At 46.9% G+C, this 19192-nt stretch overlaps 1 protein-coding gene across 3 annotated transcripts in view; it reads left to right on the forward strand.

The window, feature by feature from the left end:
- The window catches only part of RIPOR2 (RHO family interacting cell polarization regulator 2), a 72126-nt gene that overhangs the window by 17133 nt on the left and 35801 nt on the right, over positions 1–19192 (forward strand). For all 3 annotated transcript variants that reach the window (XM_063326389.1, XM_063326391.1, XM_063326390.1), the window contains exon 2: positions 17747–17873. In XM_063326389.1, coding sequence (XP_063182459.1) covers positions 17747–17873 — 127 coding nt within the window. The remainder of the gene's footprint in view (positions 1–17746; positions 17874–19192) is intronic.

Here is a 19192-nt window from a genome sequence, read left to right on the forward strand (position 1 = left end):
AGGGACACGAAAAGCTGTGCAGAGGAACTTGGTTTAATGTTTTCTCTGAGCGCATGGAAGTGCTTAGCCTTGTTTCCATAAAAACAAACAAACAAAAAAATCTCAGAGTTTCCTTAGGTCTTGTCTTTCTATTTCCAGTGAGCTTTTATGGTATTACTGGTTGGAGGAAAGCTTAGACCCTCTTAAGTTTTCCTTTCAGTCTCTGGCTCATTCCCAAGGACTGATGCAAACATATTACACCCTGGCATTGCACTTCAGTTTACCTTTGAATGCCCTGGTTACAAAAGGTCATCCGAATCCTATGACTGATCTTTCTATTGCGGTGTTAACTGAGCATTTTGCTCTCTCTCATTCAAAGTTTCAAAAAGCTTTCTGGAAACTGTGTGTGCGCGTTTGTGTGCGTGTGGCCATTCTGCCTTTGCACCCTTTCATGCGTCTGGCTGGGAAGAGCTGAATGTATTTTCAGCGTAATTTCTGCATTCATTAATCTGGCCGTGCATTCTGCCATGCTCATCTTAATTACTGTGTTTGAGCTGCTGTCACGCAGCTGGAGCCTGGGGCAGGGAGCACACTCCCAAACAGAAACATTATCTTCATCCTCTCCAGTGGCTAATTAGATTTCACAAGCATCCCGCTCCCTCTGAATAAACAGAAAGTGGGAGCATACCCAAACGGGGGGGCTTCAGGAAGGAGGCAAGAGGAAGGTGTCATTCCTAAAAGACTTCTGTGCTCACTACCCAGCCGTCTCTGAGATCTTCATGCGCCGGGAAGAGACAGAATGACATCTGGCTTATTGTGGCCACATTTGAGGAAGGTATCCACTGGGATAGGTTAGAAGCTCTGCTTTGTAACCATAACGGGCAAACATGACAGATTGCTCCACACTTAAGTATGGGTGGCTATATATTACACAGTGGGAGTCTAAAGGCAGCAAAATCTGTCTTTTCTTCCATAAATTCAGCATTTTCTCAGCCAGTAACTAAATCACTGGGACAGTCACTTAAGATGGTGTCTGTGCTGCTTGCAAGTGCAGTTAAGCGTGTGTGCAATGGGGAATTTTAAAATCCCAGCATCCATAACCTGATGCTGGTTTAACTTTTGACATCCAAGGAGCACTTCCTTGACAGGGTGTGGGCTTTGGCGTTGGGGTGTTTTTTTGTTTGTTTCTTTGTTTTTCTTTTTAAGAAGCAACAGATTGAATTTCTTTCCACGATCTTGCCTAAGGAACAGAGCAGTTAGCTTTTCTGTGTCTCTGCTCCTCTCTTGAATGACAATACTGTTATATCTTAGAGGTTTTTCTGTAGCAGAATTAATATTTCTTAAACGCTTGGGAATGTGTAAGTCTGTGGTTTGTGAAGGAGCATCCCAAAGTGAGAAGGTTCCTTTACCTCCTTGTGGTCTCAAGGCACATGACCATTTTATTCACCTGTATCACAGAACAAACACTCAGGGTAAGAGCAGCACAAAGCACGGCCTCAAAACTCACAGCAGCACGTTCAGACGCCACGCAGGGTTACCTTTCACTCTTTGATGTTTTTAAAGCCAAGCGAGCAGACAGGTAACTTCCAGACAAAGCATGCTGCTGGGAGAGGTCCATTTCTGGGGGAAGCCGCCTTGCTTCCCCACTGGGAAGAAGCGGGAGCGAGAACTAAAGGCAGCATTGGCTTTTTCCAAAAAAGGGATGGCTGGTCTGACTTTTTTTTTTTTTTCTCATGCTATACATGTGGCAGTGACAAGCTGCTCACGGACAGCCCGCTTACTGGGGTAGTTTTCATCAGTCAAGCTAAGCTGCAAGCAGAGCGGGGGAGATAGATAGGTGGCTTGTGTCTGTGGCCATTTAACCAGCGCAAGGCATCAGCCGCAAGCAGACAGGGAAGGAAGCGAGGAGAGCGATGCCTGAACGCACACTCCTGGCACGGGCTCGTTAGTGAGGACCAGGAGATGAATTAGGATCAGATCAGGGACCTGTCACATTTCAAGCCGTGTGGTTCCTGGATGACTCTATTAACAGAACGTTAAGAAACCTGGTTATTTTCCCACTTAGCAGGAGCTCGGAGGCCACTGTTTTGTTCACTCGACTTCCAGCGCTTGCTGCTCTTCTGGCGAGGGGTGTGTGCGTGTGTATGTGTTAAAGAAGTTTCTCAGTAAGAGATTTTAAAAACAATAACGACGAAGAGCATGCATTGACTAGATTTCCACCACCCCCCCGCTCCAGGTTTTGCGTCGGTTGTGTCAGTGACTCCAAGATGTGCTTGCCCTTTTGGAAGGCAGAGAGAAAGAATTGGGCTCACTGTGAACTGAAAATCAAATTTAAAGTCTTTTGACACCAGCAGTAATTTTGCTCGGGGGGGACTCCACAAGCTGTGGTGGCTGGACTTTGGATTTGCAGCAGTGTAAACTAGAATTTAATTTCCTCCCTGTAGCTGAGTTGCTTGTATCACTGTCCTTCAGACAATTTTAGTTTTACCAGATCAAGGCAGGAGGGCATTCTGTGCGCAGAAGAGCCGGGCGGCCAGGGGAAGAATGGTGGGATGGGCTTTGCCAACTCCCCTGTGAGGGGGTTGGGAGGAGAGCGGCAGCCGGAGCCAACCCTGGATGCAATAAACTGGATCATATTATATATCTCTGCCTAATGTCAGGAATGGCTTAGCAAAGGCTGGGCAGCCAGCTCACGTTGAGCCCCACGACCGGTCCTTCCCTGCATATCCCAAATCAAAGCAGAAGCAGCGTATTTTCCTGGCCACTGCTGCCCAGCAGCTTTATGTGCAAACACTGCTTTTGTACTCTCCTGCCCCAGCCTGGGTGGGCTGGGCTGGGGCTGGCTTGCTCTTGCTCCTGTCTCACAGAGCTGGTGCTCTAGCTGCTGCTTTGGGCTGGTATTTCAAGGGGAAAGAAAGCAGCGGGTACCAGGTAATTCTCTCCCGCAGCTGGTTTTACCCCCATTTGGCAACCTAGAGACAGCTGCCATGCCAAAACCTGCTTGAGCATCCTCCTGTGGGCAAGCACTTCTTGTTTGCTCCCTGGAACACCTTGTGCTCTTGTTTTATTGCAAGTGGGCCGCAGTTTTATCTCAACTTGCATAGAATCCTAGAATAGGTTGGGTTGGAAGGGACCTTTAAAGGTCACCTAGTCCAACGCCCCTGCAATAAGCAGGGACATCTTCAACTAGATCAGGTTGCTCAGAGCCCCGTCCAACCTGACCTTGAATGTTTCCAGGGATGGGGCATCTTCCACCTCTCTGGGCAACCTGTGCCAGTGTCTCACCACTCTCTCTGTAAAAAATGTCTTCCTTCTAGTCTGAATCAACCCTCTTTTAGTTTAAAGCCATTACCCCTTGTCCTGTCACTACAGGCCTGCATCCAGGGGATTTGGATTCAATCCCCCAAGTCGTGGCTGTCCAACTCTACCTTTGAAGTATCTTTGCTGCTGGGTCTGGTGCTATTGGGAAGAAAGAGAACCCCCCTCTCCGACCAGGTCCAAGTTAATTAGGAAGCCGCAGCGAGGCTCCAGGAACCGTCTGTATCCCAGCTGTGATCAAAAAGCAGGTCCCAGTACGTGCTGCCCTGCTCACTGGAAGGCATGGAGAAGAGCAGGTTCCTTGGCGCTCTTGAGTTGCTTTTTGGCAGCATCAAGCACAAACCTTGCCTTGGTCTTTGCATCCAGGCTCTGTACCCGGTGGCCTCAATAAGAAGCAAGTCCTCTAAGAGTGATGCAAGAGCTAACTGGGTTTTTTTTTCCTATACTTGTCTTTTTCTGCTGTGTTTTTCTGTTACAAGGGTATCCTGTAATTTTTACCCCCCAACCAGCACAAAAGAAACGAGGGATTAGCACAGAAGTATGCGAGCATCTTTCTTCTTTTCAATGGGAGGAACAAATTGGAGCTGACAGTTCCCTGGAACCAGCGCAATACATGAAGTAGTCACAATAATACATTTTATCTTCCAGCCCTTTTAAAGCATCAGAAGCTCTCCGGTCTCTGATGCCTCCAGTAAGCTGACCTTGGCTGGCAGAGCCAGCCACCTCATTACTGCTGTCCCACTGCTCACAGCCTGCCCTCTCTCCCGGCCCTCACGCAGCCCGATTAGCTGCAGCAGCTAGAGCTTCCCAGGTCAGGCAGCCTGCTGGTAACCCTTCAGTGACACCAGGTCTGTTTCAAATAATCCCTTCTGCAAGAAACCATTTTTTAAATTATTTTTTTTTTCTTTTAATTCAAAAATAACATTTAGCTGCAACACCCAGAGATTTGTCAGGGTTGACTTTTTCCTGAAAGCGTGACCAACAGGAAAACTTTAAGCGATCCATCAACTCCAAAAAGCAGTCGCGGCAGTGAAAAATCTATCCAGTCATCGCTGAGGTTCTGCTTTTAGCTTGTGCCTTCATGTCCACAAAAGACCAGGCTAGCCTGGCCCTGTGTATTACTAATTAAACCTTTCTATTTGAGCTGACCAAAGGAAGGAACTCATTTACAGCGAAATCTGTAGGAGACAGACAGGCAAATAAGCACCTGCAAATAGCTGCGGGAGGTTTGTGTTTCAACAGACGGGGCAAGGTTGAGCACCGCAGCTTCCTTTCTCTTCCCCCAAATTATCATCTCGCTGTCTGAGCAGCCCAAACAGCTCGATTTGTCCCTCAGCGAGATGTCTTTCCTCTTTGTCAAATTTATCTTACTAGGAGACTGAGGCAAAACAAAGGAAAAATAGGGCTTGTAGTGAATGCACCCCTTGAAGATGCCTCAGACGTCTTGGGGAGAGGAGCTAATGGTTGGGGGGGCTGAGAAGGTGGCGCTGGTCCATGGTGGTGCGAGAGGCGGGCAGGTGGGATGGTCGATGTAGCTCTGTGTTCAAAGTCCGATGAGCGTTTTCTGGTCATATGACATGAGGGAAAGGGACTTTTCCATAATTGAGCAACCTGACATCCTCTGTTGGTATTTAATTTAAAAATGTTTGGTTTTAAAACTTTAGTTGCGGAACAGAAGTAGGGACGTATGTTACAGCTTTGTGCAGTCACATCCCCGCAAGCAGTCTTTGGCCAGGGGGTTGCCCCGCGTATGGAGACACCTTTTCCCCCCCTCATCCCTGCAAGCACTGCCGGGTTACGGGAGCAACAGCTCTCCCTGTGCACTTTCCCAGCCATACAGGCGCGTCCGTGGGTGATGATGCTGTTGAAAAAATGCCACTGCTCAGTTAAGTGTATAATGTGCCAAGTCCCGCGTGACTGACTGTCCTTTCCTTGTCTCGTTGGGTACGTCTGCAAAATACCACTTTGTTAGTTCAAAGAAGGAGTTGGGGTTTTGCACGGGGATGATTGGGGGATGGGAGGCAATTTGCTGTGAGGTGCTCTTTCAACCATGAGGCGTTTTCCTGAATTCAGTGTAACACTCGCAGGCCACATCTACTTAGATATACACAGAATCTTATTAATAACAATAGACATCCGCAAAAGTAGACAGAGATGAATGTTTAGTTTATTAGCTGTTCAGGTTAATAAAACCAAGAGCTGGAAGTGCTCACAAAGTCATCTGTGCTACGCGAAACCAAACCGAAGCCATATTAAAAATGCTAAGACTTCAGCTGAGGCTGGAGAATAATCAGTTTAAAATGCTGCCTGCATATACCAAGGTTTGGGTTTCTTTGAAATTAGAGGGAGACGTTGCCGTCATCTCCCCAGACGGCAGCTGGACCACAAAGCCTTGTTTCCATGCACGCAGGTGCTGGACTGGGAAGTGCTTCCAATATATTTGATTTCCACGCCGTATGCTGAAAGCGGAAGCTCCCTGAAGGTTAGATGGCTTTTCATCTGCAGTTACCCAACAAGGGGTTGCTTTTTCCCCATTCTTTCCTGGCTCTGCCCTTAAAAAGAAAATAATCCTCCTGCTTCCCGGTAGAGAAGGCACCGGTGGATCCAGTGTAACAGCTCCTATGCCTGAGCAGAAGCCAAATGCTGTAGGCATGATTTCTCCAGCCACTGTATTTCTTACGGGCATGTCGTTCTGCCACCAGGTGAGGAAGAAAATTGCTTCCCTTGGCAAAAGGAGAAAATAGTTTTCCTTCATCATATGAAACCATTATATCCTCCTTTTCCTATACCCAGAATGATGGTCCATCACTGTTATGTGAATTGGAAAATGCAGAAACCTCAACAGAGAAGGAAAGGAGAAAAGAGTGGGAGGGCAGTGGAGGACAAACTGCGGGGTCAGTCCTATAAGCCGTTCATTAGCCTGCGATGGCCCCTGTGATGGTGGGCTTTTCTTTTCAATGGCAGACTGTGGAAAAGCGGGGCTGCGCCGAGCTGCGTGCAGCCTTAATTTGTGCAATGAAAAGTTATGCAAGATAATTACCTTGTAGTTCAGCAACAATAAACGCTGTCAGATCTGTTTAATCCATGCTCGGTTTATCCTTAATGTCTCTGTATCTGAAAGACTCAAATGGTAACTAATCCTATAGCATGGCTGGACCATATGACGTTTTAAACTCAAGATTTCTTTTTTTAATGCTCACTACAGATTAAATTTAACAATTTAACCTGACTATATCTACTTACCGTATATTGAAGGGTTTCATCAGGTTTGCATTGGCTGTGTCTGTGACAGTAAACTACGGGCATTTGGGATTGTTCTCAGGCACAGACCTGCCTGTACCTGTGGCATTAAACTCCATTGTCCTCCAAAAGAGGGAAGCACATGAAGACTGCTTTGGGAATGGTCCTTGGCCCGTGCTGCTTCCCGAACCATGCCCAGTAGTTGTGTGGGAGAGCACAAAGTGGCCCAAGCCAAGTCTGTGCCAGCAATTGCTCAAACAACGTTACCTCCTTTGCCCCAAGGAGCAGAAAGCCCTTGCAGATTCAAGAGGGAACAGCTTTTCTATACTGAGAAACTTCGAATCACAGAATAGGTTGGGTTGGAAGGGACCTTTAAAGGTCATCTAGTTCAATGGCCCCCTTCCCCCCTGCAATGAGCAGGGACATCTTCGACTAGATCAGGTTGCTCAGAGCCCCGTCCAACCTGACCTTGAATGGTTCCAGGGATGGGGCATCTACCACCTCTCTGGGCAACCTGGGCCACCCTCATTGTAAAAAAATTCTTCCTTCTATCTAGTCTGAATCTTCCCTCTTTTAGTTTAAAGCCCTTACCCCTTCACAGCAGGCACTGCAAAAGTTTGTCCCCATCTTTCTTATAAGCCCCTTTAAGTACTGAAAGGAGGTAGTAAGGTCTCCCCGGAGCCTTCTCTTCTCCAGGCTGAACAACCCCAACTCTCTCAGCCTGTCTTCACAGGAGAGGTGCTCCAGCCCTCTGATCGTTTTTGTGGCCCTCTTCTGGACTCGCTCCAAACATGTCCATGTCCTTCTTATGTTGAGGGCCCCAGAGCTTGATGCAGTACTCCAGATGGGGTCTCACCAGAGTGGAGTAGAGGGGTAGAATCACCTCCCTTGACCTGCTGGCCACGCTGCTTTTGATGCAGCCCAGGATATGGTTGGCCTTCTGGGCTGCGAGCGCACATGGCCGGCTCAACCTGATCACTACTGAAATGAAATGTGATTTCAGAAAGCGGCGGCAAGGAGAGCAGTTCTCCATAAAATTGTAGGTATTTTTTTCAAGCGGTTCCTGTAAACACTTGTGTATCTATAAAGATGTCCTGCTTTTTTGTGCTGGTGGGCTGCAACTGCTCAGTGTAAAACCGCATTGTGCGTCAGGGAGCTGGGATACCTGTGCCTTCTGGCAGCCGCACGCAGCAGTCGCGTTCCTGGTGTTGCTCAGCTGCCCTGTTGGTTGTCAGATCTCTTCTCCGGTACCAGGGTCATTAACACAAGCTTTTCCAAGAGTGACCCTCTACCTAGCACAGACTCCCCTCACCCCTTCATCCTGCATCAAATCTCTTTCAGCTGCTTTTTACAGCTCCTTTAATGATCCTGGGTATGGGTAGAGAACATGGGGGTGGTTTGGGAGAAGGTTAGGCTGTTTGGTGGTACTAGGTATGCACTGTTGTCTCCTATACCCTTGAGAGTTTTTAAAGATTAAAATGCTTTAACCAGAAGAATAATAGCCTCAGCCATAACTTTAAAGAAAAGTTCTAAAAGTCATATATGTAAGATCTTCTCTAGCACAAGATTCAAGTTCTGAATTTAAATGAACTGAAGCCGAGAGACACAAGTTACATCAGAGCACACAGCCTCTCTTGGCAGCGCATGGACAGTGTTCACCTACTTGATGTACTAGAAGAGAGCTTCAGACACATGCTATAGCCAAATATAAAAGAAGTAACAGAGGACTTTTATGGCAATGCTCTTGAAATGGCCACACTTGTGAGGTGTCAAAAAGATTAAATAAATCCGTTGCTGCAATGCTCCTGTCTGGGACAAGAACATCCAGCTTTAAAGATCTTCTGTCCTAAAACCTGGGGCGATGTATCTTCACCAATATTTTAGTGAGTGATGTGCCATTAAGACAACCCTTGAAATAGAACAATCATATAAACATCCAAGGCGTTTTAAGTCACCCTAATCCCACCTATTTAAAGAGGAGCAGCACAGCCTTTGTATCTCATTAGCGACTGAAAGGATTTGACAACAATGATGTTTTACTTTCCTTTCAGGGATGAAAAGCCTATCCTATTTGTTTAATTTAGCTCACTCTTGCTTATATTAGAGCGTACCTGGAGTGGATACCAAGTACAGCTACAGTTGGTCTGTCTTGGCTGAAGCAAAACAAATAATCTCTAGAGCAGCCCACTGGTTACCTAAACCATCCTACACGTGTTTACTTGATGCATTTATTTTCCTGCAGATAAAAGGAGGCAGTTGCCTCCGACTGCTGTCCTTGCCCGTGCTGCTGCCATCTGCATTAAGCGAGGGTTGTAAACAGCAGAAATACGGGTGCAAAGTACTAAGAGAACACAGCACTCTTAAGGATGATTTTCTATTAAACACTGCTGGGTCATTGCTTTTCTCTCCTGTCAGTGAGAGGGTTTTTATGTTCATTACTTACACAGTCTGAGAACATGAAGCCACTCCACTGCTTACACTTGACACATGAATTTAGGTCACTTGCTCAGAGGCATCATGGATTTTGCCAAAAGATTCCCACCAGAGTTGCATCTGTTGACATAGATAGTGGGGCTGACTTACCCCACTTGTTCTCAGATCTTACGGGCTTGTCCAAATGTTACTGTTGGTCAGTAAGGGACAAGGGAGACCACCAGCACCACTCGTGGTTTCTGAGGCCTCCGCTGCTGCTAATGCTTCCAACAGTGCCCAATAGGTTGCTCGCTTTTTGTGATTGGAGCGGACAAATTGAAATTCCACCCAATGCGTGTTGTCAACCGGGCAGTGTTCGGTGGCATATGCCGAAAGAGGTAGAGAAGTCGCCAGGCTGCTGCTAGACGGAGCGATTCCCACAGCCCGTTTTGCATCCTGCTAGTCTTACTCCTTCTCACAAGATCCTTCCTGGTAGTTTATCTCCTAATATAGGGAAAGATAACAGAGCAGCACAAAGCCTTCCACCTTTACTACTGCGTCACACTGCCAAAATGACAGGGTGATCCACCACGTGCGCAGGTTGCTCGTGCTGAACCCCTGTTACGGATTTGGGGCAAGGTGGATTTGAAGCACGCAGAGATTGTTCTCAGTTGATTTTCAGAAATGCTTTTTCTTTAGATTATTTGCTGTCACTTGAATGGCAGGGTGGCTTTGTTTTTAATTAAATCTTTAATTGACATAAAGAATAATCAATGATGAGTAGAATTGGAGTTGACTTCTAATCAAAGATAATTCTGCATACCGGGGTGGGTTTGAAATGAATGAACGTCAAATCCGATTAGGCGGCTGGATTCTGATCCCTCAGCCACGCTCATATATACTGTTAAAGACCAAATTTTGCTTGTCTCCACGAATGCCAGCTGAAAATGATCGCTCTGTGTTCCTCGTGCTGCCGCAAGGGACAGACATTAGGGAGGGCATGGCCCAGGGTTCCTGCGCACGCTCACTCCAGCTGCCAGCGCCGAACAAACGTTGGAGCTGCAAAAAATGAGATCAGCTACCACGAACCCATCTGTTGTGCGCAGGAGCCATTTAGGATCAAATTTATTCTCCTGGGGTTTATTACGGCGAAATGACTCATTTGCATCTCCCTCTCCTTGTGTTTTCGGCACGTGCGGTACCAAGGGTAAGGAGCGGTGCTGTAGGTGTTTCTCCGAGGGGAGGTTAAGCAGAGGGAAGAGCAGTTTGTGACTCCCCAGCTGTGGAAACGGGGCATGTACCAAGAGCTCTGGTGAAAAAAGTAGCTACAAAAAGGTCAGGAAGCAAGGTCATCGTGGTACAAGATGGAAGGGGTGCTGCTTTGCCTTAGCCACTGTCAGTCAGTATTTCTGTGCGAGTCGATGAGAGTTAGAGCCAAATGCACATTTTACAGTAAAAATAAAATAAGAAATGAAAAGTCCCCACTTAGACTTTGGCACCTAGGCTGGTGTGAAAGACGACCACGGCTTACTGAATTGATGGAGCTATATTGCTGTGGGAGCATCAAGTCCTATACATTTACAGCCACAGAGTCTTTACCATTTTGCTATTGACCTGGATTGTTAGCTTTCTTCTTATTACTCTTATTATTGCTTTTTTGGTTTATGTACTTAATCCAGTTTGGGTAGGAGAAGCAGAACAAACAGCATGAGCTATTCCAGATGGTAGACAACTTGTGTTTCTGCTCAGGGTGTCTAGTGATGAGCTAGCAAATACTGTAGTATTTGAGTTGAAAATGTCCTTACGTACAACATAAAAAATGTTCTTACGGAAATGAGACCATAAAGTACAAGTCTTGCTATTAGTATCAAGTCTTGGGAAAAATAGTATTTGAAACAAAAGCTAAAATTTGGTACCCAAAGCTAATGTTTTCATTTATTAGGAACAGGTAACGGTGGCTTGTACTCGCTCACAGGGATTTCTGCATGACAAAGTAAAGCTCCCAGCTATGGGCTTAAGTAGAGCTATAAAAGATGCATGAGTTACATAAACACTTCTTTGTGCATTGTAAAAGCCGAATCCACCCAAACTGAAGGTATTGAAATACAACTAATAAAAGAAAGAATCACTGCAGGCATCACTAACGCAGATAAAGCCATCAGTGAAAAGTGAGCACAAGCCTTCAGAGAGACCCCGCTGGATAGTTGGCAGCGTGAGAGGCTTGGCTTGGATGTCCATGGTGGGGGAAGAGACCCACCTCAGGCTGCCAGTGATGGTAGGATGAGCTGCGGTGGGTTAAACTAAGATTCTTGTTGCTGCAAGACATGGAGCAGAAGTTTGCCTCCTTGTCCTGAGGCAGGAATACATGGCTACCAACATCTTTGATGGCCACCCAAGCGTGACTCAGATGCTCCCACATCTCCCATTTGAAGGAGAGGGAGCCGTCTCGGCCATAGCTCCTTCTGTGTACAATACTGCTCTACGCAGCCATGCTGGTAAGCCCATGTGGCTCTTTTTCTGTAAGCTAAAATTAACATTTGAAGCTCACAGATCTGCTGGCCTTTCACCGGCTGATGTAGGCTTGGGAAGTGTGCTTGTCAGTGTAGCCATATGCTGCTATTTAGGAATATCTCATAGCCTTGGACTTTGATGGAACAAATGCACATGATTTTGTTCTGGCAACCAAGAATAGTTCTTCAGATGGAGCTCACATGTCTGTACAACTCTGGCAAATGCTACCCTGCACAAGGAAATAGCAGCCCAGTCACTGGGAGCATAAAATGTGCCATGAAAGTCTTCATTCATGTAATCCAGTGGCCAACAGAAGACACCATTCGACAGGGGCTTCCAGGAGATCCCATCCCACGGAAATGTTCCTGGCACGTTCAGTAGTTATGAGCTTGTGCACTAATGCCTAACAGTTTTTGTCCTAAAAATGTAAAAACCCTTATGAAAGAATTAAATTTCTAGTGAAAGATTTTATAATGCACCTGAGGGCTCTTACCCATATATTATTGTCAAATTTTTATATTAAAAAAACATGCACAAGAATGTCTACATTATCATCCAAGATGCATACCTCTGTGCCTTCTAGGAGTCTAGGGAACACGGAAACCATAAATTCCAGGTGGTTGTTTGGGCTACTGGCCATGCAGGCCTCATATTGCCAGGGTGATTCAATTAAGTGAGAAGGAAGAAGTTGGAAAATGAATATTAAAAATGACTAGACTTTAGGCTACAAAAGCAAGCGACACCAGCTGAAGGCGTACTGAAGGAGTTTAGCGTTGAACTGAGCCTGACTAAGTTTAGAGTTGAATTGTGCTCTTTGGGTTTATGAGTGCAGAGCAGGAAGAATTGGCTGTCTGGGAGGAGGACATGACTTCTAGGGTATAATCAGTTTCTTCCCTTATTGGATTTTTTCTTTTGGAGATGCATGCTCCTAAATGGGATCTTATTGCCATTAAAAATTTTTAGCTTTGTAAACTGGTCAGCTAGTCTCATAAGCAGAACATAGACCTTGACACAGACAAGAGAGGAACGTAATCACTTCTTCCATTATTCAAGAAGGTACCAGTTCATTTGTTGGACATACCCCGGGTCTGTAAGTAAGAAATGTTCCTAGCATGCAAAAGAGAATCAGTTGACTGCTGTAGCAATGCACTCGCATCAGTTTAGTGGCATTTTAGCTTAACCTAAATAATTATCACCCAATTTTATTGGACAGCCGGCAGACCACGGATCAACAGAAGCAACAACAAACAAACCCTCTCACTGTAGGGATTGCAGCTCCTTAGGTACAGAATGGGCCTTGAAACATGTGTCACACACACAAAAAAAGATAGGAACAAAGGATTATCAAGACTCCCTTCAGTCATTGAGTCCTACTCCCCATTCCCATTTAATCAAGGATTATACATAATCCCAAAGTGTCCTCGAAGCCTCTATTCCATGAACACTCAGCTGCAGACGGCTCCCTAACACCCTCCAGCAAACCCTGGACCCAAAGCCATAACTGTAGCTGCTACAGGAGGAATCCAGGGCACCATCACCACTGGCACAGGTATCGCAGCTTTACATGGGTGCTAGCACATGTGTAGCAAAAACAACTTCCCCTCATCCTGTGGTGAACAAGAAATATCACCTCCACATCAGTCATGGTGAAAAAACAAAAAGGGACCATGTGAAAGTCAATCTAGATTTAGCAAATGTGTTTCTTCCCCTCTCTTAGCTTGGATTGAAGTCCACGTGGTTTATCAAATATTTCAGCATTATGGGAGGTGGGGGTCCATGCTGAGGGTGATGAGGGGAGGGCAGCCCTGTGGAAGTGATGGGCTCGACGGTCCCTTCCCCTTTCATTAGCTCAGGCTCAGCTGTTTTCCCGTTTCTGGACTGAAAGGAGAGAGGGGACTTTTATTTCCCTGGGGACAGAGACATCATCAATTATCTGCCATTCCCTGCTGCAAGATGTCAGAGAATAGGGCAGAGAAAGAGTACTGATAGGATTTCACCTTATCCCTCGACTCTGCTGATGGGCTCATCATTCATCTACTGTGCACTTACCATGGGCAATACTAATTATATTAATTATGCTCCTACACAGCACATGCTTATATTAGCAGTAAGCAGACTGGTGACTTTTTAAAAAGAAACATCAGTGGTTCGTCAGCTGTATAGATTTAAAAATGTAAGCGTACTCATTGCATCCATTGCTGAGGAGGATCTCTCGAATCTCAAAAGCATTTAATACTGTATAAATGTGCAATATGCCTTACATTGAGAGCAAAATGCATACTGTATCTGGAAGACAGTAGCATTGTATCAGGTAACTACTAAGTGCAGACTTAGAAACTTGGTCACTGCATTGGAGTAGCACCAAAGTCCCCTTGGTAGTGTTCATTTATAGGGACACTGGTCAGGTCAACAAGAGATCTGGGTAAGTCCTTGTGGGCTGAGCCTTATTGAAATTACACTAGCGACTACATCTATGCGTATAATCAGAATCCAAATGTGTTATTAATTTCAGAGGTTGGTTTATTTAGTTGATAGCGTGGAGGCCCGTGAATTGTTCAAGAGACAGGAAAATAAATCCCCCTCTACAAAGTGTATTACAACGATGTGACTACTCATCGCTCAAAGTGTATTTGCTAGATGTAGGTATGATAAATAATCCATCGACGCGGTGCTCGTATGCAACCCCTGTCTGCGTGAGTCTGGGCTAAGGGGCTGCTGCTGCTAGGCACAGCCGGTGCAATTTTGTGAGGTCAGTTGGAAATATCTGAGATGTCAGCAAAATAAATTTAAATCTTAAGAACAGATTGCGTTTGTACAATAGAGTCAACCTCTAAACTTGACAAACTGAAAAGTGACCGAACTGGGAGATTTCATCAGTTCTGACTCCGTTACCTCCTTTTATCACAGTTTGTGTCAGTACAGAAATTAAACATACATTGATCACCAAGATTTTATATAATAGAGAGAGAGAGCACAAGCCTATCTGGGCTCTAATTTCTGACCATTTTACGCAAAAGCAAAGCAGAAGTAGCTCCTGGCACGTCTTCAATTTGCATTTCAATTGCACTTCTTTCCCACTTCCTTCTGGTATCTTGAGGAAAGCCTTAGCTACTAAAGCATTGCAAAGCCGTGAGTGCTTGGGCAAAATAAATGAAATAAATAACTAAATTCCTTCTCCAAAATTATTATTTTTTTTAATTTCTCCACAGCAAAAGAAAACTTAAAGACTTGCAGTATGTGTGCACACATTCACATATGGACATAAAGATTTTGTTTGGAGCGAAACCCATTCGTCTTTCATTCAGATTAATACAGAAGATATTCATCGAGTGGAAGGTGTTAGTGTTTTGACAAGAGCTTTGAATCTAAAGTAATTACATTTTTATTGCCAATGTGGTCATGGCCAGGACCCAACTTCAAGTTTGGTTTTATTCCCCTTATTTGCTGAGGAGGAACAGCTGATGTTTATGCAGTTAAATCTTCTCTGACTGTCAGCATTGTTTACCTTCTACCCTTGTAGGTCTCCAGATGCTGTCTGGGGGGGTGTTAATCATCCTGTCAAACAGGGCAAGTGCTGAACACTTGCAAGGGATTTTCTGCTCCTTGGCACTCTGGACCCAGCTTTTAATGTGAGTCCTTGGGTGCAAATGGGAGCGCACAGCACACACTGTAACTGTTTTAAGATTATTTGCAAAACCAAAGGGAACTTGCTGCATGGATCCCAGAGTACTGCGATCGAGTGGTTTCTGCTTTGTCTCTCGGGACCTGGTTCCTGGTGGGGTTTGGACTGTTAGACATCAGCTGCCGTGGGTAGAAGCTGTACCGTCTCCAGGGATGCGAGGTTTGACCCTGGCAGCTGCAAAGTGGCTTCTGCCAAGTGCTGGGTATCAGGAAGCCTGAGCAGAGCTCAGCCCTGCAGAGGTGTGCTGAGAGCCTTAAGGAGCTAGGGATGGGTGTTGGGCCAAATTTGGGCTCTCATTGACTGAAGGCTCAAGTATCTGTGGCTGGAGCATGTTTATCCCTGTGTGAGTCAGCCAAAGCGTGTCCTCACGGCAATTTCTGCCGAGCCTGTGAGGTGCAGCTGCTCCCCAGACCCTCCTGCTCCCACCCTCTCCCTTTCCTCCGTCTCTCCTGGCCGTGGGTTTCTGCCTGGTGTGGATGCTCATGGCACTGGTCTGCCTGAGAGCGGCTTCTTTATCCCAAGGGTTTATCCTCCCTGTGGATAAGCTGACATGGCTCTGAGCTGGACACGCTGTGGCCCACCTCAGCCGGGGACACGAACAGTGGAGCATCATTATCTGCTGGCCACAGTGGAGGAGAAAACTGGCCTTAATTGCAGCCCAGGTGGTACCTCTGAGGGCTGTCCAGTCACAGGGGACCAGCTCTTGCTTCAGAAACAGAAAGATTAGCACTGTTTTGGTTGTGCACTAGAGAAAATTTCACATTACCAGTAGTGCTGGCAATGCTGGGACTAGGAGAAATATTTCTGGTGGAGCTCTTGCAGAAATATTCCTGCAGAAAGCGGCTCCGCAGGCAATGCCGTCCTCTCCAGGGAGAAGCGGTAGTTCACCACCACGCCAAATGTCACCTCAAAGAATATTTGCCCAGCTTGGTGCGGCAAATTAAACATAACTGGACAGCACACAACATTTCCCCATGTGTTTGCTTTCTCCGGTGAGTGTTTGCCATGCAGGCACCACGTAGCTCTGGTGCTTATCTTTAATAAATATGTTCGGTTGCGAAGGCTTACGTTGCAAATCCGTACCTTTCAGAAGTGGCTGGTTTTGTGGGCTCTTGTGATCGTTCCTCATCTGCAGGATGAGATGGGGGTTTAGACTTGCTGTCACCCCTTCGTCCCCGTAGGTCGTGGTTTTGGAGAGCATCAGCTCCAGCCGCTGCCACGCCATCCTGCCTCGGCACCAAACTCACCCAGCTGTTCGGAGTGCAATGAACTGGGGGCATGGGGCAGGACAGGTCCAGCTTTTAAAATAAATAGGGGGAAACAAAATATCTAAAAAGAAAGATCTCTCTTTTTCATTTTTTGTCAGGTTATTTTTAAGCTGGCCTAGTTTCTCAATCCATTTTGCAGTGCAAGGGCGTTAGCAGCCGTGCTGGCACCCTGGGAAGGAAGGAGGCGGTGAGAGGACGGGTCCTGCGGGATGGAGGAGCAGCACCTGAGGACCAGTGCCCTCTTCTCCAGCATCCCCCTTCCCTTCCCGCTCCCTGCCCTGCTGCCTGGCCTCAACTGGTCATGAAGCTCCTCAGACGGCTCGGTGAGGCCATTCCCCTCACCAGAGCAGTACAAAACCAAGGCAGCAGAAAAATCTGCTTCATTCTCTGCCGAGGGCAGCAAGCGCTGGGGTCGAGACAAGGAAAACAGCGGATCAAGGAGGAAAGGAAAAGGGAGGCATCCCCCTTGCCCCTCGTGGCAGCAGCAAGCTGATGGAGCTGTTGTGAAGCACAGCACTTGTTTACTATTTCTTTGTGAGTGGATTGAAATCACCTTAGTTTGGTGCAGATGCTGAGCTGGGCGTTGAAAATGAGCACATACAGAGTAAGGGCTTCCTCCCAGGGTGCTGAGCCCCCCCACACGCACACACACTCCCCCCACCTTCCCCGAACATGTGAAATGCAGAGCGTACGGTGCCTGGAGGTTGTTGTGGTGTAGAGCATCCGTCTCTCATCACGACATGCCGTGGCTGCCTGTACACCCACTGCATCTTCCTTCTCAGCAGCCAGGCAGGAACAGCCACGGGGAAAACGAGCAAGGCTCGGAGGGGAGCTGCAGGACTTGATTCGTGCTGAACAAACCCTTTTTTTTTTTTTTTTTTTTTTTTTAATTTCAATATATGTAATAACACTTCGTGGTGATGGTGAGTGCCCCTCAAGGCCTCTGCACACTCCCAAAATAATCTCCGGGACACCTCGATGTAGCAGATGGGGACAGCAGGGCTGGGGGAGAAGCATGCTGGGCACAGTAGAAATTGGGGATGGCGTTGGGATTAGCACGCTGAAGCATCTGGTTTCTAGTCCCACATCCAGACCCTCTTTGTGTCTCCAGCATGTTTTCAGTAGACCCTGGGATGTAAGTCAGAAGTGAAAATGGGACTATTTTATTTTTTAGGTGGGACAGTTTGGCAGTGCAAACAGATTTGTGCCCTGGTTCACGCCCCCTCGGGGGGTTCAGTTACCCTTTACCATGCCTGATGGACACCAGGCAGTCCCTGCCTCACCGCCCGCCTCTTACCCTCCGTCGTCACTGACCTGCTTTCTGTTCTTTTTTCAGGAATATCTTCCAGGCTGCCCGAAATCATGTCAATAGGATCACATTCATTCTCTCCAGGAGGTCCTAATGGGATTATTAGAAGCCAGTCCTTCGCTGGCTTCAGCGGGCTTCAAGAGAGACGCTCCAGGCAAGTCCTGTGTTCTCTAAGGGGAATTTCCAAATCAGGCCCTAAGGGAGGGTGAAGGTGGAAAAGAGCCGAGAGAAGACAGCCTCCTCTCTGATTGCAAAAGAACGTCTTCTAGGCTAAAATATCTCTCTCTATTGTTTGTATAATTAAGCTATTGCCCTCTGCCTTAGCTACCAAATGCCTGTTTGCCTCTCCTCCATTAATGCAGGGCTTCCTCGCGTGTCTCAGAGCTGTGAGAGAGTTTCGGATAATCGTTTTAATTTACAAACTTATGCAGTGATCTTTTCAGCATGTGAAATGTGCAGGAGCATGATACATTTCCCACCGCCCCCAACTTAAGACCGTTGCTACCCAAAAGACAGTTTTGTCATTGCCGCACTGCTATGAATTCAGAACAACTCTTTTTTCCTTTGCAGGGCTGCCTTCATGCCCTGCTGGAAACAGGGCAGAGCTTGGCTGCAAAGCCTTTCCTTGCACCACCATTTAGCTAGGATTTAGGGCTTTGAGTCAGGCATTTACCAAGTCAACAAGTCCCTGATGCCCCCAGGGGCTACTTTACAAGTAATTTTAACTTGCGTAAAGTCTCCAGACCACCAGTTAGCAATGGAGGAGGAATGGCAGGCAAAGGGTCGCCTCCCATCGTCAGCTCAAGTCAGTGATGGTTGTTAGATGCTGACAAACCCCCAACAGAATCACCAAAGAGGCACCTACATGTAGCACAACCATCCTCCCTGTGCTGTACGGAGATACCTATGGTACATGCTCAAGACCAGTGGTGTGATGGTGTCCTCCAGACATGCTCTTAACTGAGCCCCAATCTTCCTTAGGAGCCCCCAGGCTTTACACCTGAGATTTACTTTTACCTTTACTGTGTCTGGCTCTGGAGCCCTCAGCACACAAGAGGGACATGACCTGTTGGAGCGGGTCCAGAGGAGGGCCACAAAGATGATCAAAGCGATGGAGCACCTCTCCTACAAAGACAGGCTGAGAGAGTTGGGGTTGTTCAGCCTGGAGAAGAGAAGGCTCCGGGGAGACCTTATAGCCCCTTCCAGTACCTGAAGGGGGCCTACAAGAAAGCTGGGGAGGGGCTGTTTGTAAGGGCATATAGCGATAGGACGAGGGGCAATGGTTTTAAACTACAGCAGGGAAGGTTTAGATGAGACATTAGGAAGAAGTTCTTTACAATGAGGGTGGTGAGACACTGGCACAGATTGCCCAGAGAGGTGGTGGAGGCCCCATCCCTGGAGACATTCAAGGCCAGGCTTGATGAGGCCCTGAGCAACCTGATCTAGTTGAAGATGTCCTTGCTTACTGCAGGG

Source organism: Chroicocephalus ridibundus, chromosome 2 (genome assembly GCF_963924245.1).
Source record: "Chroicocephalus ridibundus chromosome 2, bChrRid1.1, whole genome shotgun sequence".
NCBI lineage: Eukaryota > Metazoa > Chordata > Aves > Charadriiformes > Laridae > Chroicocephalus > Chroicocephalus ridibundus.